Consider the following 26,985-nt stretch of genomic DNA (forward strand, 5'->3'; position numbering starts at 1 on the left):
TAGACGGTTGAATGAATATCATTATGATCTTTTTGAAATTTACGTTTATATCAATATTGGGTTGGCTAATTAATTACTAATATCTAAATCAAATATCATTGAAAGAATAAACATTTTAGTTGAAAAGCAATATGAAATGAAAGACTTACAACAATAAGCCATTAAAATATCATATCCCATTTCAACATTAAGCTTATACATAAAAATGACATTGATATAATTATGATGGATGGAAACATTGATCAATTTCACCTAAAACATGAAGGAGTGCTTTGTATTTTCTTGAAATCAAAAGAGAATAATATTATTCAACCTAAAAACAAAGACCAACATTGTTGAAGTCTATTCATCAAATGAGACAAAAAAAGCATCGAATAGCCTTGCTAAACATACTCTAAAATGACAAAAGAAAGAAACAAGATTAGATGAAAAAGTTGCAAGACTTTTATAATATTTTCTTTGAAAAATATAACAACAATATCATGGAAGCTGAAATATTAAAATGAGGGAAAAAGAATTAAAAAAAGAACATTAGTTAATCTACTAATTTGAACCATAGATATTTTTGGATGTTGAAGTACAAATTATGAATGTCAAAGTTGTGGAATCGATCCAAGATGAATGTTCATGTGCCATCATTGCTAAAATATCAATGATCAACAAAATAAAAGTAGAGGATGAAGATTTAATCCGTAAAGTGACTCAAGGAAATCCTAAACCCGAGAAGATCCCATCACAAGCATTGTCCCAATGACTAATCAACTTATCAACATCATTATGAACCAATACAATATTTTGCAACAACGATATCAAAATTGAAGTCATCCTTGTAATTGCAATACAAGTTCTATCCAAAGATGAAGGCAGACCTATCAATAAAGATGAAGACAAACCTAGAACAAAGCAACCCCTAAGCAATGTGACAATATGTTTACAAAGCAACACCTAAGCAATGTGACAATATGTTTATAGCTTTGAAGATCTTATTGTTAGCTTTCTTCAACTACTTTGAGGACAAATCTTTTTGAATGTAATGAACATAAATTACATTATTAATTGTAACAATTATTATGACATTGGATTTTGTCCTTGGCATTGGACATGTCTCTTAGGCACTATATAAATAGTCTTTATGACTAATTTTCATTATCATTATATAATTTATTCTTATTAAATATTGTTTTTGTCTTTGATAATTTCCATGCACCAATTTACTAATGGCTTATAACAGAGATTTATTCATGACACATTGGAGTTGCCTACATTGATTTTCAAGTTCATCAACCTCTACTTACCCCTTTGTCTCAACTATTTACCTAAAAAGGTCAAAGAACATCATTGAGGTTTCTCAAAAAGGTAGCAAGTGCAATTTTAGACCAAAAGGAATTATTAACCATTCAAACAAACCTTCCTTGTTTTTTTAAGTAGTCTTACAAATATCTAACTATAGGAATTTGATGTTATCCAAACTTGAGATCTAGTTCGATAAAGAATTTAGCATCCTTTCAAAAATAAAGTTGATCATCTATTATCGGGAGATGATGATTATCCTTCAATAAAATCTTATTAAGAGACTTGTGGTTGATGCACAAACATTACAACTCATTTTTTCTTAGGAACTAAGACAACTGGATTACCATCATGCTAGATGAATACACAAATATGAACATTGATTTGGATGGGGAGGAGGAAGGTGAACTTGAAATGCGGAAACCCCCAAATTTTTTTGTCCCTAACATGATTAGAGGTTAGAAATTCATCAATTTCAAACTAATGAAAAACTTTAATGATTTTATCCCTACCAACAAAAAGCCATCCCATCAAAATTACTTCCATGCCATGGAGTCTATGTTATCAAATCTCAAGTTCATCAACCCTACCTACCTTTATCTTTCCTTGATTTAATCCAAGGATCACGCATAAAGTTCTTTGTAATAGAAGTTTTGACAACTCCAATTTCCTTGATGCTCAACATTAAAAAAAAGTAGAATGTTATCCACATGCTAGAGGTCCTCCAACTTGATCTACCATGTTGCATTCCTCCCACCCAACAATCATTTGGTGCTTATTCAATGGTGATAGGCCCCACAAGCACACAATTTGAATTGTCCTCTACCCTTGGGACTTGCTTGTAGTTTCACCCATCTTATCACTTGTCTACGTGCTAGATTCCCTCTAGCTTGGTCCAATGTATCACATTCCTTTAGGTCATCATCTACTATCAAATTGTTCACCAAGACGATGTTCACTGGCTAGGCATATTACAACAACTAACAAGAGTGGCTCACCTCCTTCGAGTCTTATTCGTAGCTTCATCTAGCTTGTCATCTCCTTGCTATATGCCTTACAACTTAGTCTAGAATGTTCCTTGTCATTTTCGCTTTTTGTGATTTTGTGGCGCAAGGTGTTTCAACCCATAGATTTCTAATTTGGATTAAGGAATTAAGGTTGTAATATAATTTGACTTAGTGGATGAGGTATTTGGATGCTATAGAATCCTATATATATTGTATTGTAAACAATTATATTGATTGCTGACAAAAATTAGAGGTTTATCTCTAAATAGTTTGTCAATTTCCCTAGTTTAGGTTTCAAGGCTAAATCTCTATGTAATGTGTGATTGTGATTGTTTTACTTTTTTATTTATCAAGAATATGTGTGTGCATTGCATTGCTTTAAAATGTTTAAAACTTACAAGAGTTTGTGCATTAATATTGAGTTTTGATAACTATACTTCCTTATCTTTACCTAGCTTCTCTAATGACAATCCCAGTGTGATAATTGTTATTTCTTCATACTTAATTCAAGATTGCTTTCTTGATATTGGACTTCAAAATCATCAAACTCACTCTCCTTATTATCCCCCCCCCCCCCTCTCTCTTTGATTATTTTCATGGTTTTTTAGGTTTGAAAACCCTACTTTCCTCATTGTCTATTTCTCAGCGTACTCTAACCAAAACCTCACACTCTAGCATCTCATGTTTCCTAGTTGCTTATGATGGGGATCCAACAATGCATTAGAGATCTCTAGTTCAATTTTCAAATTCATCAATCTCTACTTATATTGACATCTCATCATTCCATATCATAAATTTGAAGACTTTGTCCATTGCCAAAAAAATTGTCACATCAAAACTACTTTCATCCCATGAAGTCTTTTAATGATTTTCAAGTTTGTTGGCCCTACTTACTATGATATTTTCCCAACCTACTCTAGGGATTGTTTATTGAAGTCTTATGCAGTGGAGGCCCAATTTTGAAATCAAGCCAAATAGAATCAAACTTTAAATATTTTTTGAGAAGGGTTCAAGACTTCAAAGGAAATCTTGAAAGACATCAAAGAATCAGACAAAAAGATTGCGATGAGGGAGGTTGATTTTGAAATTGGGGTTAATTGCAAAATGAAAACCCCTTCTTTTTAACATTTGATGGGGAGGGCTCAATTTAAAAGTTGTGATCAAGTGACAAATTAGGCCAAGAAAGTAGGAGCCTTGGAAAAGGAAGGGCTCAATTTGGAAATTGAGACTTGGAGAAAGCTCAATTTGAAGTTTGAAAGGAGGTACAAGATAAAAAAATGTATTCAAACAAATGGATAAGAGTTTAGAGTACAAATGATGATCAAAGAGGCCAATTTGGATGCTTGTACTATTTGATTTCTACTCTCAAAATGTTTAGTATGCTCATTGAAGACTATATTATTATCTAGTTTAAGCACCCCTTGATTATCACATAGTAGGGGTGTTGGCTCTATTTGCTGCATTTTTAATGTTTGAAAACATCCTTCTAAGCCAAACTACTTCACACACTCCTTTGGCTGCTCTTTGGTATTATGCTTATGTCAATGGGTTGCATGTTGTTTCTCGTTGTTATATGTGACTACACGTGTCAAGGATGAAAACATATCCAATTGTTTCTTTTCTATCAACCACACAGTCGTGCCAATCTAAATATGTAAACCTCCAAAATGTCAAATTCAGGTATCCCTCCACATATCTCAACACTCTCTTTGCTACAATCCAATGCTCTACCTTTGGTGTTGTCATAAATCTAGAAATGAAGCTCACAACGTAACTCAAATCGAGTTTAGTGGCTATAAAATATATCAAGCTCCCCACTAGTTGTTTGTAGACCAACTCATTAACTATAGTAAAGTCAATCTTTGTTGGAAGTGTCATTGTTTTCTCCATATGTTTAGACGAGATTTTGCAATTGGCATTCTAAACCTATCAAACCAACTCCTAGTACAACATTTTGCTTGTGACAAAAAAGCGTTCTTACCTATTTTCCAAACTTCTCAACCTAAATAGTAATCTTGGAGATCTAGATTAGTCATGTCAAAAGCATTACTCATAGTAGATTTAATTTATTCAATAGAAATTTCATCACTAAATGACTAGTTGAATGATATGTATACCATAGTTTTTTATGTATAGATTGGAATATGACAAAGTCCATTGGAAACCCTGTTCATCCAAGTACATATTAATCGTAATGTGCCATTCCTAAGGTGCCTACTCCAAGCCATAAGGAGCCTTCATAAGTGTGCAAACAAGATTCTCCTTCCATGGAACCTAAAACCCCTATGGCTACCTCTCCCTCCAAATCTCCATTCAAAACCTTATTCATCCAAGTACTTTGTCAATATTAATGTATCACGCCCAAGGTGCCCTACTCCAAGCCATATCGAGTCTTCTTAAGTGCGTAAACAAGATGCTCCTTCCTTGGAACCTAAAACCCCTGTGGTTGATATATGTAGACCTTTTCCTACATATCTCCATTGACAAAGGCAATGTTCACATCCATCTAATAGACCTTGGACATAAATTACATTGCCATGGATAGAACTAATCAAATAGTGCTCATATCTATTATAGAAGAAAAGGTCTCCTCATAGTCAATCCCCCCTCACTAAGAAAACCCTTTTGCGACCAACCATGTATTGTACTTGTCAAGTGTACCATTTGCCTTATACTTGACCTTATACACCCATTTGCATCTAATATGTTTCTTCTTTGGTAGAAGAGAAGCTATGAGATCCCAAGTTTGAGTATTCATTAAAACTCTCATGTTTGGTTGTTATGGAATTCCCTCATTTAGGTCTCCCTTTCCCTCCTCAAAACACATGTGGCTTATATATTTCCTAAATCTTGGCCATTAGAGCAAAGTTTACCATAATAGGATTCTTGCTCTTATTTCTTAATGATCATCTCTCAATCATTTCATCTGTCCAAACATCTCCAATGGTGCTATGCCACCACTTTGGTATTTTACCAAATCTTCCCTATTGAATTTGTCCCCTTGATCTAGGCTACTCATATCAAATCTTGAAAACTCCTCATGCTCAAAATCCTACACCCTTTTAGGTGGAGTTTCCTAAAGCTTGATACCCAAATCCTTATCCAAAATAGGCTATTGTTTTAGGATTTTGATCTTGGAAGCACTCTATAAAGGTCAAGCTTCCTCATCAACTACAACATCTTTGTTAACACTCAACCAATTGGTGCTAACATCCACCAATTTGTACGCACTATCATTGTACCTTATGATCATCAATTCTTTTTCTCTTCTCATCTAGAATCTAAGCATAAGTATTAGAACCAAAGATATTATTATGATCGACTCTAGGCTTCCTCCCTAACCATGCTTCCTCTAGAGTCTTCTACTTCACTGCCAATTGGAGATCTATTTGATAGGTATATTGTTGTGAACACAACATCAACCCAAAATATATTTGAAACTCAAATATTTTGCATCATACACTTGTCCATCTCTATTATTATGCAATTCCACCTCTCAACCACCCTATTTTCCAAGACATATAGGATGTAGTGAACTATCTTTTAATCCCATGCTTAGCATAAAAAAATATTGACTTCTTTGGAACAATATTCCCCACCATTATCAAGCCCAAGAGTGGCAACATGACAACCTAACTCTTTTTCTACTAATGCTTTGAAATTTTTAAACTCATTAAACGCATCAAATTTTAGTGTAAAAAAATACACCCATGTCTTTTTACAATAATCACCAACAAAAAGGAGATACCTAACATGGGTGAGAAATGTTGTCTTCATTGGTCCACAAACATCTGCATAAACCAATAAAAGCACCCTCTTGACTCTCCAAGCTATCCTTCATCAAATGGTGCCTTGTGTCACTTCCCTACCTAGCAAGCTTTGCACATACCCTAAGTCTATTACTCAAGATCAATAAGTCCATCTACTGAATTCTCTCAAGCTAACTAAGATATGTAGGTCAAGTAAGTGCCCATACCATTGATGCTAAAGTGTAGTGATTTCTAATGCACTCTTGTATGCCAATGCATGCTCGACCTATCCAATATCGACCAATCCGAACAATTCATGATCATTTACACTAAGAGCAATAATTTTCTTGTTCACTTAGTCAAATATATAGCATTTGTGATTACTAAAATTCACGTATCGATGGGGTCAATGCCTCATAATATGACTCACTAGATTCATACTTGGCACATGACACACATTGAGAAAAATCATCAAATTTTCTCCAAAGGAAATCTACACATTCCCTCTACCAACTATTGTGTACTCTACCCCACCACCAAATATTACTGAATCATGCAAGAAACATGCAATGTACCATGTGAACAAGACATGACTAATGGTGAAGTTTTCTGACACTTGAATAAGTGTACCAAACAGATGACATGTGTTGATCAATGTGCTTCTTGGCCATGAATGCAAAGAAGGCTAACTCCTCTATATGCTCTATGACATGAGCCTTTTGATGAGGCCGTTCTTGGTTGGCTTTTTTTTATCAAACAACCTCCTTCCATGGTGCTTCTTCATATGGCCCACCTTACAATAGCGACATCATGTGATATTCCCACTTAGCAAGGTTGCTAAGTGAAATATCATTTTTTATCAATTTTGCTAATTTTTGGATAGAAACTTAGGCAAAGTGGGTTGAGGGGCCCCACTTGCAATTTTGAGGTGAAAGAAGGGTCCAACATAGGAAGAAGGGAAAAATTGATTTGATAGTGGATGGTGGGGGCCACCCCAAAGAGGAATATGCTCCCCTTGGCCAGTATGCTTTCTTAGAGGGAAGAGATAGAGGAAATCGATGGATGGGACCCACATGGGGAAATTGGAGGCCTAACTACTAAAATAGGAGGAGCACCCATCATTTGGGCATCTTTGATCATTTGACATTCACCTTCAACTAGCATGCTTGAGCTGAGAGCCTAGTCTACATGTGTTGTTGAGCACATGAGATTTTTAAGCGAGAATCTCACCCAACCTTCGATAGACTTCGAGTACCAACCCAAGGAGGTGATCTACATTACGTTTTGGGAGTTGTCCAAGAGTTTGATAAGAATTCCGTGGAGTTTCTTCAACAGTTTAGGCACAAGAAGGGAAATACGCTCCACTTAGAGTTGTCTTTGGAGCTAGAGATTCATTGAGCTTTCCGGGGTTGATTGGGACCACAATTTTCTCAAGGATTGGGGTGGTAGGAGAGCATGAACTCGTGGGGACTTGTTGGGCACAGAGTGCCATCAACAGGGATTGCATAGGTCTGAGCAAAGCTAAATTCGTGCCATAAGTGGGAGTGAGGAGGAAGCCATTTCGGGGGCTAGTGTGAGTTGATGCTTGAGAGGGATCCCTAGATGGAATTTTGTTGATCTTAGCAGCCATTTTGGAGCCCACAAACAATGACATTTACTGGAGAGTCTATTTCCCCAACAATTGGAGAGGAGTGGAGGAATTGGGGAAAATTTCAGAGGTCTACATTTGACCAAACCTTTTATGGGTTTTGGTGGGTTATTCATGGGGAGACCAAGGTTAATTTCCCATAATTTTTTGAGCACTGTAGGAGGTCCAAATCAGCCATTTCCTACAACCAGCAGTGCAGTTCCTGACGGACCAATGCAGAGCATTTTTGGGGGTCAATTCCTAGCAGTGGAGCAACTGATTTCATCACCTGGGCCTTGTTAGCTTACTAAGAGCAAGCCCAGGTGCATACATTCCAAGCTTCTATTGTACCCCATCTTTTTATAATAAAATGGCTCAGTGTTGTGTAGTTTTTGGTGCATTTCCTGGTGTTTAATATGTGTGAAAATCTTGTGTGTGTTTTTACTATGTATGCTTTGTTAATTGCTGTAAATTTTCCTTAGGGATATTACAGTGGTATCGGAGCTCATAGTCTTGGCTCAACCTGTGGGAGCAGCTATCATTCTATGACACCAGGAGATAAGCAAAACGTCACTTACAGAAGGCAAAGGTATAGAAGTAGAAAGAGGCGGCTACAAATTACCCCTGATCTAGTAACAGTTGAACTGAAGGTTGAGAGGCCAAACATGGGAGAAAATGAGGGAGATAAGATGAGTAAAGAAGAGGAGTTTGATCAACATCATTTGAAGGCGATCAACGATTTGTCTAGGGGCATCGATGAACTAAGGCAACAAAACTGCAGTAACAACCAGGGCAAGGGGATTTAGGGGAGAAACTCATCAGGGTGGAGGCTTAGGTACTTTGCACCACCATGCAGCAAATCCATCCAATATACCTCTTGTTTCTAGCACACCACCCAAGCCAACCTTCCCCACATTTCTAGCATCAAGTGTTGGAGGGCTGCAAGTGCAGGAGTAGATGCCCATGGGGGATTGTTTTGTGGAGTATTAGTCCTATGGCCCTGATTTCAAAGAGGCCATCACTTTCAGGGGCTTCTGTCAGCTTAAGGGAAACAATAGGAGCAGGGGGCATAGTGGAGGAGGCTACACACATGGCATTGGTCTACAACGCATGATGGGGAGGTTATTTCTCCCAACTTTTGATGGCTCGCTTAAGAGCTCAACCAAGGCATGGGTTGAGAAGCTGGATGTCTACTTTCAACCCAACTAGATGATAGATGCAAAGGCAATCAAAATTCCCACATTGCACTTAGAGGGGGAAGCCCATGATTGGTGGTTCCATGGGTTGACCACTATGGGACATGCAGGAGTTACCATCCTATGAGGATTTCACCCAGAGGGTACTAGAGCGTTTTGAGAGGAGAGATCCACAGGACCACTTTGGAGCGCCGACACGGCTCAAGTAGACTAGGAGTGCTAAGGCCTATATCTCTGAGTTTTTGAGATTATCAGTGGTGGTGCCAGATTTATTGGAGGCCAGGAGGGTCTTTATGGTTTTTGGGGGACTAGCAAAGCTGCTAAGGTGCTTGGTGAGGTCCAATAGGGCCACCATTTTGCAGGACATAGTTGGTAGAGCCCGAGACTTGTAGGATGCTCTGCCCAGGACTACGACACTCTGCCCAACAGGGGAGCACCTTTCTTGTCAGTAGCAGGATTCATCGCTTCACTTCGAGGAGTGTCGAAGTACCTCACTTTGAGTATCAGGGGCACGGTGCAGGGGCAATGTGTTTTAATACTCGTGGATAGTGGGGCTACCCACAATTTCGTAGATGCCCTAATGGTAGAGAGGAGGGGCATACGCACAGAGTCCTTTGAGGGGTTCTCGATCTTAATACCGGGAGACCGTACCATGCAATGCACCAAATACGTCCCTGGGATCACAGTAGTGATGGGGAACTACTCCATGATAGACCATTTTTTGTGGTTGATGCTCCTGACACCAATGTAGTGCTTGGTGTGCAGTGATTGTACTCACTTGGGCATGTTACTATTGACTGGCAGAAGCTAGAGATGGATTTCATGGGCCCAGACGGGAAGATGGTCTTACTAAGAGGCATGCACTCATACCCTCCACAGACAATGTCAACGCACAGGATGGAGGTTGATTTGAGATATGGTGATATAGAGTGGGCAGTGGAGCTGAGGATATCTGATGCAGGGGGTAAGCCCCAACCACCACACCCAAATGTGCAGGGTATTCTAGACAAGTACCCAGCAGTGTTTGCGGACATTCCCCCAAGACGACCACTTGTCAGGGGGTTTGAGCATACGATTGAACTCGAATCAGGAGTATAGTCAATGATTACGACCCCCTACCGACATCCCAAGGCTTATAGGAATGAGATTGACAGGGCTATTCACGAGTTGTTGGCGTTGGGACATATCAGGCCCAACTATAGCCCTTTCGCTTCATCAGTTGTCCTAGTGAAGAAGAAAGATGGCACGCTGAGGATGTGCATTGATTACTGGGCCCTCAATAAGAAGACATTGAATAACCAGTATCCCATTCCCGGGATTGACGAGTTGATGGATGAACTTAGAGGAGCTAAGTATTTCTCTAAGATAGACCTGCGTTCGGGGTACCACCAAATTAGGGTGCCTGAGCAGCACATCCACAAGAAACGTGAAACCCTTTAAATGCTTTGATGCTACACCGGTGATCCTTCAGTCCATGTATGTTGGAAATGATCCCTAGGTCTTCATGCTCGCAAAGTCCAAGGCACCCACTTTCAATCAAATTTTAAATCTAAGTTTTCACCTTTCTCAATTGGATGTACATCAATTTCAATATTTTTGATAGGGTTATGGCCATCATCCTTTATTATTTGAAGCAAGGACACTATAATATGCCTTGAGTGGTTTTGGCTCAAAACTTCTTTCTTTTGTTTTAGCTTTGTCAATGATGGGCATGAGCTCTAGCTTTGCTTCTTGGATAAATTCATGGTTCAGGATCTCCGTAATAAACTTTTATTCCTTTTTATAGGAGATGCCTTTTCTTTTGTTTCTTCATTGGTGATGTGATGATGGTTTCTTTAGGCCCTATGGGGATGTCTTATAGCAAATTTTGAGTATATACCTTTCGTGTTAGAAGTTTCCTATGTAGACCTAGGCTTTTCACTATATTCTTGTACATTTAATCCATTCTTGTAGTTTTGTAGTGGATCTTGAACTGGAGTTCCACAAATTCCAGTGGGGTCAAAATGGAAGCAGCCTAAGATTGGCTCTGATATCAATGTAACAACATAATTGTGCATCTACAAATGACAGAGATATATCTGCAAATATATATTAAATAAATGAACAAATAATAATGGATGATGGACAATGGAGTTCATGATGGTATATGTGGTCACGTGGTGAAAGGGTGTGATCATGATTCTTCATTATTACTTTATTACTACTATTACTAATACCTATTTATATGTTACATCCTATACAACTAATGCAAAATTTTGAATGTAATAGATAATTATAAAATTGATCCATTTACCTGGAGGGATTGTAGTCCCTCAGCATGTCGTAGCACATGCAGGGATGATAAGCCAGGTTCGAACCGGCGGGTTCACTCCCTGTGCTAACACCATGGTCTTCCAAACCAAGAAGTTGATGCCAGGAGCAAGTCGTCGGTGATTTGCATAGAATAGATAACCCTCGATCAGCCAAAAGTAGTTTATCGAACCATGGAATTTTGTACTGTCTCCAGCTAATATAAATTCGAGGTTTTGGTTTTGAGAGGGGTGGGGAGGGGCGCGAATGTGTGCAGCAGAGAGAGACAAAGCAGGCATAATCTATATAATATAATAGCAATAAAGTGAAAACAGCATATAACAAGTATACGGACCAGTTAGGTAGCTACCCAAAAACAATCATTCTTTAAATGCCATATATCAGTTACTGTTCTTAATCCAGTTCTACCTAGACCATATCCTTCATTCTGTGTTCTACACAGACAGCAAACACAACCATGCAATAAAAGAAATAAAATCTCAGGGAACCAGACAATAAGATAAAGATATAGAACTCTGGTGATGCTTATATTTAACTATGGCGACAGGCAGCCATCCAAATATGCTCTAAAACACCTGTGCCCTTGAATAGAGATTATTGCAAGCATGTCTTTTCATGAAAAGCATGCTGTGTAAACTTTTATTTTAAGAGGAAAGTAATAATTAATCAAAGGCATTTGGACAGAGCTCTGAAGATACAACATCCACTTCACTTGAAAGTTGAAATTGTAAGTCATGTTAGATATCACATCTTTGAGTGATCTCTTATGCCTCTGCTTAGTGCTATTCCTGCTTTTGATCCAGATTGGCGGCCCAAATGTTTGCAAATGAAATCGGCTGCTGAAAGCAGTTTACCGAGGTCAACATTTGTCTTCACACCAAGACCATTAAGTAAATAGACAACATCTTCAGTTGCTACATTGCCAGTAGCACCTTTGGCATATGGACACCCTCCAAGCCCAGATATTGATGAGTCAATGACACTAATTCCCATCTGCAAACATGACGAAGAGAAATGAAGTTCAGAAGCAAACATATAAACTCAAAATGGATATTTCACTGATTTTATTTTTAGCTCTTGTGACCCCATATTTCTCAATGCAGAATTGTTTAACTATCAGAATCTCGTTGATCTCGACAGCCTAATGTGTGAGCTATTCATGCTCGAGTACCTGTAACGAAACAAAAATATTTGCAAGTGATTGTCCATAAGTATCATGGAAATGAACAGCAAGCTTTTCGACAGGTACAACACTCATTACAGCATCAAGCATCGGAACAACAGTGCCTGCGGCAATGCATCACATGAAAAGAAAAAAATAGGTGGTCAATTGCCAAATCAATTCCAATGATCCTTAGGGTTACGATTGAAAACTGAAAACAAAACATTCTGATGTGTTTCGACTTTTAAGACTGCCCTATATAACTAGAATTGTTGGAGAAGCTTGAAATGTGCACATAGATTATATAGACATTTGAAACAGATGCTACTACAAATATCAAACAAATATGCTAATATACTAAAAATATTCACTAATCCACTGATGCCATGCTATACCAAAAGAAAAGTGTTTCCATCACCAAATTTTGAGCCACAACTCTAGATGTAAAAGAGAATTCTATCAATTCTTCTCTTTTAAGTTTTAGCTTTTCTATATTCGAACTTTTACCTGCTTACTCTATATCCTAATAAACTGAATCAAAAAAAGTAAATCCCTTTAAGATAATGGATGTAACAACCACAAGTTACAAGAACTCACACTTTACTAGGTTACATATAATAGTATAAAACCTAAGTCACAAGACACAGCCCTTAGGGGTCCCATATCCTGCTTGTCAGACACGACACGACCAGATAAGGTGTTCTGGTGGTGCCCAAGATCACACTTCTAATATTTCCTAGGCTAAATCGAGTGAAAAGAATCTAGATAGAGAGGAGCTGCCCTAGCACCATGTTGTAATGGGAATGCTACAGGACCTGTATCTAGATTGGATGTTGAAGAGGCAGAGGCAAGCCATCATGGATTTGATTTGAAATTGAAAGAACAAAGATTAGTTCTTAGAGCTAATAAGTGTAAGCACAAGTTTGATTTGATCAAGTTGAGTTCGATCCTATCTAGGTGCATACATACATAAATGTATTTCCTATCTACCCCTAAATGCATACTAGGAGTACCTAGTTACTTAGGTAATGCATTATTCAGAGGATCTTGGGGGTGCCTTGGCTAGGGCTATGCTTGGAGTTTGGAAGGAGGAAGAAGTGACCTCTAGTCTCCATTTATTCAAGTGGTGACTCATTTTCGAGCCTTCGTTCCACTACCAATTTCTATAGTTGATTCATTAGTTGATATAGTTTTAGTAGTTGCAGAGGTAGAGGCTTCATGAATAACACCAGGGTAGTGGGGCTATCACGTATCTCATTATGGTATGACGTTATGCTTATGATTTTCTCTTGCTTTAGGTGGGATTAGGATTGTGCATAAGAGCGAGCGGGTTCACTGTTGTGGTAGGTTTCTTGCTACGTTATTTCCTTCTAGTTGGTCTATCAATTTCTATAGCGTAAACATTAATTTGATCCAAACTAAGCTACAAATGATTGAATTAATGAACCTAAGTGTACTACAAATCTAGGAGGTGGAAGCATTCCATGCTTCTTTCCCCCAAATCAATTTCCACCAAAAAAGTTGTCGAATTCCTCAGTTTCTAAACCTGGTCTGTGGCCTTTTCAGACCAACCAACAAAAATGCAATGTACTGCTACTCTAAGCCCTGCTGGGAGGTAGCTGCATATGGGGCTGGATCCATCAATTCGAGCCCTTTGTCATGTCCCATCTTCTTACTACCTAATGTGCCTACTCGTCCAAATCTAAATTCAGGGCCCAAGCTCTCCATTTTCCCTTCTCCAAGGGCTAAATTGAGACTTTGGTCTCTCTTGGCTTCAGCTTCCAACTATGAAACTTATCAGAAGGGTACCACAAGAGATGTTTGTGGAAGAACGAGTGCAACACAGAACGATGGGGTCATAAAAACAGACAAGACATACAATGATGTAAAAAAAATCTTATGAAGACTTTGGTGTTGGAATCTCTGTTTAGGCTTTGGTATCGGTTCAATATATTTTTCAACACCTATAATAAGCAGGTATCTTTTATTCTGTTAATGTCTATATATGTCCATTTGTCTGAAACAAAAAACTAAAATGGAAAATGCATGGTGGTTTCACACAAGGGCATGATTTCTACTATGAGAGGGATCCCCATAGGACCTAACCTCAATGGATGATGCATCCCAATTGGAAAAATGAGGCATTTTTTTCATTTGCATAAAATATCACAGACTTATATCAACCCGGATATGATATGCACCTCAAGGTTGCATATGTCGAGTTCCAATATTTGATACATCGCCCATTTGTGTGAACTCAAGATATGCATCCAGAGCTTCACAACCTTGGGGTGATGTTAGATCAGGGTTAGGTGTAACTGAGCTCATCCTCACCTTCACCTGGGCTATAGAATGCACCTTGATTGTCTTGGTGCAATCAATCAATGCAAGGTTTCCTATTGAATCCTTTTGTTCTTAAGTCTAGGCATGCCATCTTTGAAGTGCTAATGGTTTTGACTACCTTGGTTTCCTGGGACTGCTATCAGTGAATCTTAAATGGATATACTGTGATGATAAAAAAAATGATAGTGCTTGTTGTGGACCTCCCAAGCCACAATGAGAGCATGGGTGCCTAATAAAAGTAAAAATAGAGCTATGTCTGATCCTCGATCTTCACCACCAGAAAATAAAAATTCATTGACAACCAATGCAACAAAAATACTATATTTTATTCGCAAACATTGAAAATTCATGCATACTGTCACTAGTTGTATTTCCCCTTCTATGAGTTGACGTTTCCTTGTCTTCAAACTAATACTAAAATGAAACCCTAGATTGTAAATAAGTCATTAATTAGTAAAAAATGAAATGGATAGTATTGAGAATTCAACAGTTCAATCTGTATTGTGAACCAAAATGACAAAGAGTGTGCATCTTCTATTATTGGAAGCCATGCCATGTAAGAGAAACATTTTTTGTTCTTTGTACTAAACTCTGTAAGGATTCGATAGTTTAATATGTATTGTGAACCATGCCATGTAATAGAAACATTTTTATGTTCTTTGTACTGAACTTTGTATTATTGATGAACTACAGGAATCAATAAAGTTAATTGTTCCTTAGATTAGGACTAGTGATGAATGCTCTTTATGTTTATATCAAGGTTGTGAGACTTGGACTTAGATATCATTTTTGGGATTCAACTACGTTAAGTAAGTAGTTCACGTATGACCATTTCCATGAGAGGTAGTCGTAAGTGACTAATTGCTCATGATTTGAATAGTTCACTTAGCACTCATTGGACTTGTCGAAAATTAGCCAACTTGGGACTTAAATCTCTTTCTTATAACCATGATTGTTGGGTTGTGTTATATTCTCTCCACGACTAGCCCACGTAGTTAACCGGGGGGTTAGAGGGGGGGGGGGGGGGGTGAGGAGCCCCCCCCCCCCCCGCCTTTGTTGTGCCGATTTCATATCGGGGGGGTCACAGGGGGTTTGAAGGGTGCAAGTAACCCCACTCTATGGGGTCCAGGGCAATGCCCTAGAAAATTTTGGTTTTGGAACCTATGTTAGATTGGGCGGACCCACCTATGGTTTTGTGCATGATTTTTGCACATGTTTTTGGACGCAATGGTTTTCAGTCCATGGTTTTGGACACGATGGTTTTTGGTCCATGGTATTAGATGCTTTGGCATGTATAAATATGTATTATAACATTGAAAGGAACATAATGAAAAATCAAGTTGGTAGTCCTGGTTTTGGGATCCAGGGGAAAATCTCTGTGTATATGTGTTTTCTGTGTTATGCTCTCGCATTGTTTATTTTATGTGTTTTAGAATTTGTATGCAAGTAATTTCTATACGGGGTTAAAACCTACATTTGGTATCAGAGTTGTTTTGGCTTCAAGGGGACGCCTTTGTTGCTGAAGGGTTTCGCTCGGGCCTGTGGTAGACCCTGTTCAGTGGGAGATTTGCAAGATCGATTCTGGTGGTGATGGAAAGCAGTGGAAAGATAGAGATCAAGAAATTTAATGGTCAGAGTTTTGAGTTGTGAAACTCAAGATGGAGGATATGTTGGTGGATAAAGATTAGTGGATCGTGGTAGATCCAGGTACTAAACCAACAGGAGTGTTCGATGAATAATGGAAGAAGTTGGATCGGAAGGCAAAGAGCACAATACGATTATGTGTCTCAAATTCAGTATTGTTGAATGTATCAGGGGAAGCTACGACGAAGGCTTTGTGGGACAAGTTAGGGACTTTGTACCAATCTAAGTCTCTAATGAATAAACTATTCCTGTGGAAAAAGTTGTATAACCTGAGCATGAAAGATGGAGAGTTAGTGACAGAGCATCTAAACACATTTAATACTGTGGTAAGTTAGTTAGCGTCTATTGATATTAAAATTTCAGATGAAGATAAGTGCATTAGTTTGTTGTGTTCTCTACCAAATTCGTGGAATAGTCGGGTTATTGCAATAGGCAGCAATGCAACTACCTTGTAGTTTGATGAAATAGTCTTATCCTTGCTGACAGAGGAGATGAGACAGAAAAATATGGAGAGCCAAAATGGTGATGCCTTGTCTGTATGAGGATGGTCCTAGAACAGAAACAAAATAAGTCATCGAGTGGGAGATATAAATCTAGAGGGAGATCTAAATCTCCAGAAAAACCTGTAAAAGTGGTGTGCTGGAAATGCGAAAAGGAAGGGCACTACAAAAGGGACTGTAAATCTAAAGCTCCTGATAAAGGAAAGGGATCTGATGATGCTCCTTTTGCAGAGGCGAAAACCACCTCAGATGAAGGTGGGGATGTGTACTTGGCTTCTTCAAGTACACATGTAGATCATGAGGCATGGTTGATTGACTCAGGTGCATCCTTTCACTTCACTCCCCATAGAGAGTGGTTCTGTGAGTATGAGAAACACAATAGTGGTGATATCTTCTTAGGGGATGACAGGAAGGCTAGAATCGTTGGTTGCAGAAAAGTAAAGTTGAAGTTGCAAGGTGGAAGGGTTAGAACACTTCCGGGTGTTCTGCATATTCCTGCATTGGCCAGAAATCTGATTTTTGTAAGCAAGTTGGATGATGCATGTGTAGAAATAGTGTTCGAGAAGGATACCTACAAGATGGTTCGGGGAGCACTGGTATTGATGCGGGGAGTTTGGATTGGAACTCTATACAAGCTTCAAGGTAGCACGGTTGTTGATGGGTGCAACAGTTCTATGGTTCCTGAAAGTGGAGCAGAAAATATAGAGGTCTCTGGAGAGAAGAACATGTTGTGGCATTAGAGGCTTGGACATATTGGAGAGAAGGTCCTTCAAATACTTCATGGTAAAGGTATGGTAGAAGGTATGAGTAATAGCTCTCTGGGTTTTGATTTCTGTGAAAATTGTGTATATGGGAAGCAGAATCGGGTGAGTTTCTCCTCTAGTGGTAAGAGGGCGAAACATATATTAGAGCTTGTTCATAGTGATGTGTTTGGACCTGTGAAGGTTCCATCACTGGGTAAGTCTGTGTACTATGTATCATTTATAGATGACTTCTCAAGGAATACATGGATATATTTCCTTAAGAAGAAATCTGAAGTCTTTGACAGGTTTAAAGAATTCAAGGCTCTGGCGGAAAACCAGACAGAGAAGAAGATAAAGGTGCTCAAGACAGATAACAATGGAGAGTTTTACAGTAAGGAATTTGAAGAATTATGTAAGAAGTGTGGTATAGCACGGCAGAATACTACTCCATATACACCTCAGCAAAATGGAGTTGCAGAAAGAATGAACAAGACATTGATGGAAAGGGCAAGAAGCATGCTTAGTGGTGCTAGGTTAGGACAGGACTTCTGGGCAGAGGCAGTGGAGACAGCATGTTACCTGGTCAACAAATCACCTTCATCAGCATTAGAGGATAAAACTCCACAATAGGTATGGACTGGTGAGAAACCCTCTCTTTCACATCTGAGGGTATTTGGATGTGATGCATATGTACATGTTCCAAAGGAGAAACGAGCCAAGTTGGATAGTAAATATGAAAAGTGCATCTTTAATACGTATAAGGATGGTTTAAAGGGTTATAAGCTTTGGAACCCAGTAACAAGGAAGGTTGTGTATAGTCGAGATGTGGTGTTCAGAGAGGTGAAAGATGTTATTCAACATGAAGTCCAACCAAAGGAACATGAGAAGATAGAGTTTGAGCTAAAGGAGGAAGAATCAGACTCTACAGTAGAGGAGGAATCAGAAGATGAAGAGCCACAAACTCCGGGTGTGAGAATATTAGGTCGAGAAAGAAGGTAGCCAGAAAGGTATAGTCCATCTGCTTTCTATTCAAATTTTGCTTTATATGTTGTTGATGATCCCAGAACTTTGAAGGAAGCAGTAGATTCAGAGGATGGAAACCTCTGGAAATAGACCATGGTTGATGAAATGGCATCTTTGCATAAAAATGAGGCTTGGGATTTGGTGGAGTTTCCGGCTAGAAGGAAACCCATTGGCAACAAATGGGTGTTCAAGAAGAAGACAAATGCAAAAGGAAAGGTGGAGAAATACAAAGCTCGGTTGGTAGCAAAAGGTTATTCCTAGGTTGGTGATATTTTTTCTCTTGTTGCCAAGGTAACTTCTATTAGATTACTTTTATCTGTTGCTGCTGCTTTTTATTTTGAGGTAGAACAGATGGATGTGAAGACAATATTTCTTCACAGGGATTTGGAAGAGGAAATTTACATGAAGCAACCTAAAGGCTTTACGATGAAAGGTAAGAAAGAACTGGTATGCAAGTTAAAGAAGTCTCTGTATGGGTTAAAACAGTCACCAAGGATGTGGTATCAGAAATTTGATACATTTATACGGGGACTTGGCTTCACCAGAAGCAAAGCAGATCACTGTGTGTAATTTAAATTAATTGGTGACCATGTTATTTATTTGGTCTTGTATGTGGATGATATGTTGCTGGTTGGAAATGACAAAGAAATTATCCAGGATTTGAAGACCCAATTGTCCTCCAAATTCGACATGAAAGATCTTGGTGCTGCAAACTATATTTTGGGCATGGAAATTAAAAGAGATCGGGCAAAGAGGAAGCTCTGGTTAAACTAGAGGAAATATGTCAAGACAATATTGCAGAGATTTAATATGCAAGATAGTAAACCAGTGAAGGTTCCTATTCTTGTAGGTGTAAATTTATCTGTTGAACGGTGTCCCAAGACACAAGAAGAGGAAGAGTACATGTCCCGTGTTCCATATACAAGTGCAGTCAATAGCCTGATGTGTGCAATGGTCTGTACTAGACCAGACATTGCATATGCAGTGGGAGTATTGAGCAGGTTTATGTCAAAACCAGGAAAGGATCATTGGACAGCAGTGAAGCGATTTTTCAGGTATTTATGTGGCACTAGTGATTATGGTTGGTGCTATCAAGGAAGACCAGCATTGGACAGAGTGTTGGATATTCATGGCTTTGTTGATGCAAACTGGGTTGGATATCTGGATCAGAGAACATCTACAAGCGGGTATATTTTTAACCTATTTGGAGGTGCAGTCAGTTGGATGAGTAAGAAACAATTTGTAGTGGCACTATCAACTACAGAGGCAGAATACATGGTGGCCACTCATGCGAGCAAGGAAGCAGTTTGGTTGCAGAGATTGTGTTCAAGTATGGGGTTAGTATAGGGAGCTATAAGGATAGACTGTGATAACCAAAGTGAAATTTTCTTGGCAAATAACCCTGCATATCATTCAAAGACAAATCACATTGATGTTCAGTATCACTTTGTGAGGGATATGATAGAAGACAAAAAGGTGCTGCTGGTAAAGGTGGACACTTTGAAGAATACTGCAGATGCATTGACAAAATATATGAGCTCTGAGAAATTCTCTTGGTGTAGAGAAACAATGGGCATTGCAGGGCTGGATAAATGACTAAGCTCTCTTGTGACCCCTTGTGGAAAGAAAACAACAAGTGGGAGAATGTTGGGTTGTGTTATATTCTTTCCACAACTAGCCCATGTAGTTAACCGGGGGGTTAGAGGAGTGGGTGGAGCCCCCCCCTTCGTTGCGCCAATCGCATAGCATGGGGTCATAGGGGGTTTGAAGGGTGCAAGTAAGCCCACTCTATGGGGTCCGAGGTAGCGCCTCGAAAAAGTTTGGTTTTGGAACCTATGTTAGGTTGGGCGGACCCACCTATGGTTTTGTGCATGATTTTTGCACATGTTTTTGGAGACGATGGTTTTTGGTGCATGGTTTTGAACACGATGATTTTCGGTCCATGGTATTGGATGCTTCGGCATGTATAAATATGTCTTATAACATTGAAAGGAACACAATGAAAAATCAAGCTAGTAGTCCCAGTTTTGGGATCCAGGGGAAAATCTGTGTATATGTGTTTTATGTGTTATGCTCTCGCATTGTTTATTTTATGTGTTTTAGAATTCATATGCAGGTAATTTCTGTATAGGGTTAAAACCTACAATGATGAGGACTTAAATTTTATATTAACTAGAAAAATTCCTACAATTTTTCCTGTAGAACCTCAATACGTTTCATTTCCTTATGGAGCTATAAATATAGAAAATAGGAAATGCAGTGTTCCAAAAATGTTGAAATCCAAACATAGTGTAGTTCTTCTCCAAAGCTTACAGGTATAAATTGTTCTAACAATAGAAAACATAAATAAAACATATATTAACTAGAGACATTAAATCATTTTGACCTAATGTATGTTTCATCCTGGATGGTGGTGTTGGTCTCCTCTCAAGATACAATTTTGTGTTTTGACTAGCAAAGCTTTCTGAGAGTGCTTCCCATGGAGGGAGATTCACATGATTTGCCAAGTGTTAAAGTAGGTCTCAAGCAATAGAGATATGCAGTTAATTCATTCATATGCCCTCTTAAAATGATGAAATCATTTCTAGATTACTTCTCCCATTCACAAAGAGCTAGAATGTGGCTAGCAACTTCAACAAAGAGGCATTCCTTGGCTTTTTTCGTTTCACCATGCTTAGACTTGACTTGGGTTCTCTATGTCTCTAATTTCTTAATGAATTCACAGAGGGTGGCTTTCATTATTGACAATTCCATTGAACAAACATTCACACAAGATGCACCTCCAACAATTGTTGGGTAGGTGACATGCTAAACAATGAGATACCCAAAGTAGGAAAAGACAGAGTTCAATGGCCAAGCTCCAAGAAATTCACCACTAAGAAGCAAGGGAATGACTAATAGATATTTGAAAAGAGGATAGGGTGATGGAGAATTGGAGAGTTCTCATATATATTAATGAGGGAAGTGTTGAATCGAATGTCTATTCTGGATGAGACAGTCTCAATCATATGAGAAAAGGAAGAAAATTTATCTACCTTTTAGCTCCATAAATTTCTTGCTTCATAATTAATAATGTTAATGTCCTTAAATCATTGAGGGATTTTATATCCATGACATCTATCTTGATGCTTTAAAGACATTGATGATATGACTCACCTGGGATTACAACTTGATTTTATTTTAGTTTTGGAGGTTGAGAAGATTTTTATCGCCCCGCCTTTCCAAATCACCATAGGTGTACTCGTGGGATTGGATTGATAGTTGTTCTATGTCACTTCCTATCCATATCTATACCTTGGATTCTGATTCAAGAGCTCCTTGATTAACCATTTCATTTTCTATGGAGTTTAGATGCCTTTTAACTCGAAAGGTAGAGGATTTATAGAAGGCCTTTAGAAGTAATGTTTCCATTTGGAAAATGCTTGCTAGATGAGGAGAGGAGGGAGCTAGCTCTAGTTTCAATTCTCAAAATATTATGGTTGAGCCTGAAATTTATCTATACTATATAGTGAAGCTAATCTATTATACAGGGTGTTTCTTTGCTTTGATATCTAGTACATGTGTTCCTTCTTTGATTGTTTATAAAGGAAGAAGGGGTTAGTTTCCCATGGAGGCTTGATCCTTTCCTACTCAAAGGTTGGATATATTCACATTGTTCTTTTCGATGTAATGCTTGAGGTTTGTTGGTCATAAGTTGAAGAGTGGAGTGTTTTTATTGCCAGGACCTGACCTTTGATTAAAGGAAGGGCATTAGGTGATGTCCTAAAGACTTTGAGGTGAGAATATTCCTTTGGTTTCGGTCCCTTCAGTGTATTCTGACTTCTAGATTAGTTATACCATGAATGTTATTTGGGGATAAATTATTAATTTATTTTTAGGTGCAAAATATAGTTCCATCCATGAAATCATTTTAATTCCTTTTTTCTATGCTTGCTACTTTATTGCTTCTTGTATGTGTTGAAGCTTGCATAAGAATGTAAACATATATGCAAATGTAGATATACCAATTTGAATGTAAGTGGTCTGCTTATTGCATTATCATTGTTCATGCAAAGTTGACTAGAACATATATCAATAATATAAAATTAGTTTTCATTCCTCTGTTTTCTGTTTGCATGCCATAATTTTAGCACTAACTTCCGTTTGGATTGGAACATAGTTAGTGCAGGGAAGACTTGGGAAAAGAATTTTTGAAGGGCCTAGCTCTGTGATAGCCTTTTCTTCTATATATATATATATATATATATATATATATATATATATATATATATATATATATATCAATTCAATTTTTAGCAAAGATGTGGGCAAAATTGATACCTGGAAGTTGTCAAAATACATATCATCCTAGAATAAATTCACCAAAATTATTTTTGCAACAATTAGACAAAGAATTAAGATGAATGGGGAATTTCTTTTTGGGTCTAGATGAAGAACAAAAGCTGCACATACTTGAGATGAATTCCCTCAGTTATATGTTGAGGTTGTCTGTGTCAAGACTAAATTTACATTCCCATATATTTACCAGATTGAAGTCCATAATTTCCACTGTTGAGGTCCTCTATCAAGGACTTGGATTGGAACATTCTGACCTTTTAGAGTGAGTTAAGAAGCAACTTTATGATGACACTCCAAATATATCATGTCTCTTTAAACTTGTTCAGGAATTACTTAAACGTTTTTTCCTTGAACCCATACCTCTCAGTGAAGAACTTAAAGAAATTAGAGCAGTTTTGGTTGTTCCAGAAAATAGTTATGAGTGTCCTCTTAATTTTGTAATAGGCGTGCCTATTGGAATTACCTTGCACATCACTTTTCACAATGTAACTACTGAACACATAATTTGGTTGTTGATGGTTTTGGGAGACTCGGTACAATATAACCAAATAGATGTCAATGAATTTGAAGGAAATGGTGGAGTAAAATCCGGTTTAGTTGATGTGCCATTTTATGCTGTGAAAAAAGTTGCATCATGTTTCTTAGAAGTTTATGTTATGATGGAATGCCCCTTTGAATTTGGGAGAGTTCTATTAAATAGATTTTAGGATGGTCCAAAAGGGGAACTTGTTTCACTATCCAATGTGGAAAAAATTGATCTAGTTGCATGTATCAGGAAGAGATCAAACACATGAATTGGAAATTGTTCCTGTCAATGTCATTGTTCTCTCCCTTGTGCAAAGGGAAATCACCTTTATGCTTCATTTATAAGCTACCTTCTCTTTTTTGTTTTTCTTACTCTCTTTTATTGGTATATATTTATCTTTTATTTTTTTGTAAGATTTCTCCTATTCCTTTTGAGTTTGCATGAAAACTGTAGAGTACATGTTTTAAAAACCATTCAATATGTAGGATTATAACCCCACACCTTGCTAGAGGTTTGTGAAATCAAGTGATTTCATAGCTTTGCAATTTCTTACGAACCTAATTTCTTCGGAGTAATAAATGTAAAGTCTTCTTTAAAATATCTACTAATCTTCTATACATTTGATCAAATTTCCCTTTAAAGCATCCCAAATACATTGTGTCTAAAGGAATCTATTAGAGGAATGGTTTTCCTCATACTTGCCATGATCTAGGTGCCCATCTAAAAAATGGTCTTGATATTGGTAGTTTTTGGGTCATATACGGTTGATACATATTTTGGGGCCTTCCCACTCACTTTTTGAGGTTTTGATGCCCAATGATTGAGCATTTGGTTCAATGTGCAATTCCTCTTTCCAACGAGTTAAAGAAGACTTGAAATGGAGCAAGAAGAGAAAAGTTACGGTCTTGGATTTTTCTTGGATAGTTTAGTCACTAGTGTGCAAACCTATCTCAAGATACCTAGTGAAAGAAACATATAGAGAAAACGTGGAAGTCAAAGGACATGGAAAAATGGTGCAACACCCATAAAATCCCTTCACACAACAATGACAAAGTTATGCTCAACCATGGTTATTAGATGAGATTAAAGCCTCAAACTTGATTTAGTGTGAAGGCCACCAGATCCCATTTATAGGGAACTAAAATGGATCATCAACATAGAATCCAACGCCATAATAATCGTTGCAAAGGTCACTAGAGGAGCTTGGGGAAGGTGACTACCTCTTCCACTTGCAAATGTAGGTGAAGGGGACATCACTTCATGTCATTGTTGGTAGCAATGGTCAAGAGAATTTGATCTTAGTTGAGGTTTTGAGAAGATTCCTTCTTTAGTTACGTCATGCATTAGTTTAAATTTTTTGTTAGTCCTACCTAAATCATTTTGAGTTGCCTAGGATTTACTTTTTTCCCATTCTATGACTACTCTTGACTCTCTTCAAATTTTCTTCCAATTGAATCATCGTTGTTTCTCATGTATTTGTGTCAAATTTATTCCAATTCAGGGTTACTAGGCTTCTGTACCCCTCTTCTTCTAACCAACCATGATTAAATTTGTAGTGACCTAGCTTTATTTGCAGTATAGATAATATGGTCAGAGCCACCTCCATCTCCAACCCATGACTTCAACCCATCTAAATCTTCTAGAACACTTTCTGAAACCAGGAATTTGGTCAGTCATTTTGACACTCCATCTATTCCACTTCTGAAATTTCTACAAGTTGGAACTATCTCATTAGTTTTATTATTACATAGAATGAGGTCTTCAAACAATTGGACAACATAACCAGTGAGGGGATCTTGATTCTTTCCTAGCTCCTTCTCCCCAAGATCCTGCACCTTTCATTTTCAAGTTAAATTCAAGTCCCAATATTATATTACGCTCTTTGATCCTCTCAATTTTTTTAAATGTTTTCCTACCATCATATGGCCCATACAAAGTAAATATAAAGAACTCCTCCCCACCTTCTTTAGATTTTAGATATATTCTAACACAGGCAAGCAACAAATATGCATTTATGAGATCAACTGTATCTTTCCAACAAGTAATATTGCAGTTTGATCTTTCCTCACAATCTACTGAATTAAAAAACCAATCTTTAGAATTGTTGATAATAAAGCCTCTGTGTTATTCCCCTTCACACATAGTTTGATGAAGAAAAATGACAACTGGATTGTATTTGGCAAAATATATTTTTAGGGCTAATTTTTTGTGGGTACTCCCCCACCCCTCTTAGACTAAATGATAGAATTATCATGGTTTCATCTTCTATGAGGCTTTTCCTACTCTAAGGGTCATTTCATCGTCATTTTCATTCCTTACTTAACCTACTTAATGGATTTCTTCTTTGTTAGGGTAAGATAGCATTATTTAGAATTGTTGACAATAAAGCCTCTGCGTTCTTTCCTTCCCATACATTTTCCTGAAAGAAAAATGACATCTGGATTGTATTTGGCAAAGCACCTTTTCAAGGCTAATTTAATGATAAAATTATCATGCTTAGACCTTCTCTGAGATTTCCCCTACTTTGAGGACCCCTTTATTATCATATTCTTTTCTTCTTTAATGAATTTCTTTTTTGCTAGGATAAGATAGGATTTACAACTCACTAATGATCCCTATGTTGGATTGTGTTATATTCTTTCCACGACTGCCCACGTAGTTAACTAGGGGGTCCTTTGTTGCGTCGATTGTATAGCGGGGGAGGTCGCAGGGGGTTTGAGGCGTACCCACCTATGGTTTTGTGCATGATTTTCGCACATGTTTTTGGACGCGATGGTTTTCAGTCTATGGTTTTGGACATGATGGTTTTCGGTCCATGGTATTGAATGCTTCGGCATGTATAAATATGTATTATAACATTGAAAGGAACATAATGAAAAATCAAGTTGGTAGTCCCGGTTTTGGGATCCAGGGGAAATCTCTGTGTATATGTGTTTTATGTGTTATGATCTCGCATTATTTATTTTCTGTGTTTTAGAATTCATATGCAGGTAATTTCTGTACGGGGTTAAAACCTACATTTGGTATCAAAGTAGTTTTGGCTTCAGTGGGACACCTTTGTTGCCAAAGGGTTTCGCTTGGGCCTGTGGTAGACCCTGTTCAGTGGGAGACTTGCGAGATCGATTCTGGTGGTGAAAGAAGATGGAGAGCAGTGGAAGGATAGAGATCGAGAAATTTAATGGTCAGAGTTTTGAGTTGTGGAAACTCAAGATGGCGAATCTGTTGGTGGATAAAAATCAATGGATCGCAGTAGATCCGGGTACTAAACCAACGAGAGTGTCTGATGAAGAATGGAAGAAGTTGGATCGGAAGGCAAAGAGCACAATACGATTGTGTGTCTCAGATTCAGTATTTCTGAATGTATCAGGGAAGCTACAACGAAGGCTTTGTGGGACAAGTTAGGGACTTTGTACCAATATAAGTCTCTGATGAATAAACGGTTCTTGCGGAAAAAGTTGTATAACCTGAGGATGAAAGATGGAGACTCGGTGGCAGAGCATCTGAACACATTTAATACTATGGTAAGT

General features: G+C 38.0%; 1 protein-coding gene across 1 annotated transcript; it reads right to left on the bottom strand.

Moving 5' to 3' along the window:
• Positions 1 to 11,679: 11,679 nt before the first annotated feature.
• On the bottom strand, positions 11,680 to 12,503 carry LOC149262719 (hydroxymethylglutaryl-CoA lyase, mitochondrial-like). Its single transcript, XM_089386143.1, has 2 exons — positions 12,351 to 12,503; positions 11,680 to 12,172 (listed from the first exon to the last, which is right to left on the bottom strand). Exons 1-2 carry the CDS (start codon positions 12,450 to 12,452, stop codon positions 11,924 to 11,926), a joined length of 351 nt encoding a protein of 116 aa, XP_089242269.1. The 5' UTR covers positions 12,453 to 12,503; the 3' UTR covers positions 11,680 to 11,923.
• Between the last annotated feature and the right edge of the window lie 14,482 nt (positions 12,504 to 26,985).

This window comes from Pinus tabuliformis, chromosome 6 (assembly GCF_031772625.1).
Source record: "Pinus tabuliformis cultivar Carrire ecotype Pingquan chromosome 6, CPIR1, whole genome shotgun sequence".
Taxonomy (NCBI): Eukaryota; Viridiplantae; Streptophyta; class Pinopsida; order Pinales; family Pinaceae; genus Pinus; species Pinus tabuliformis.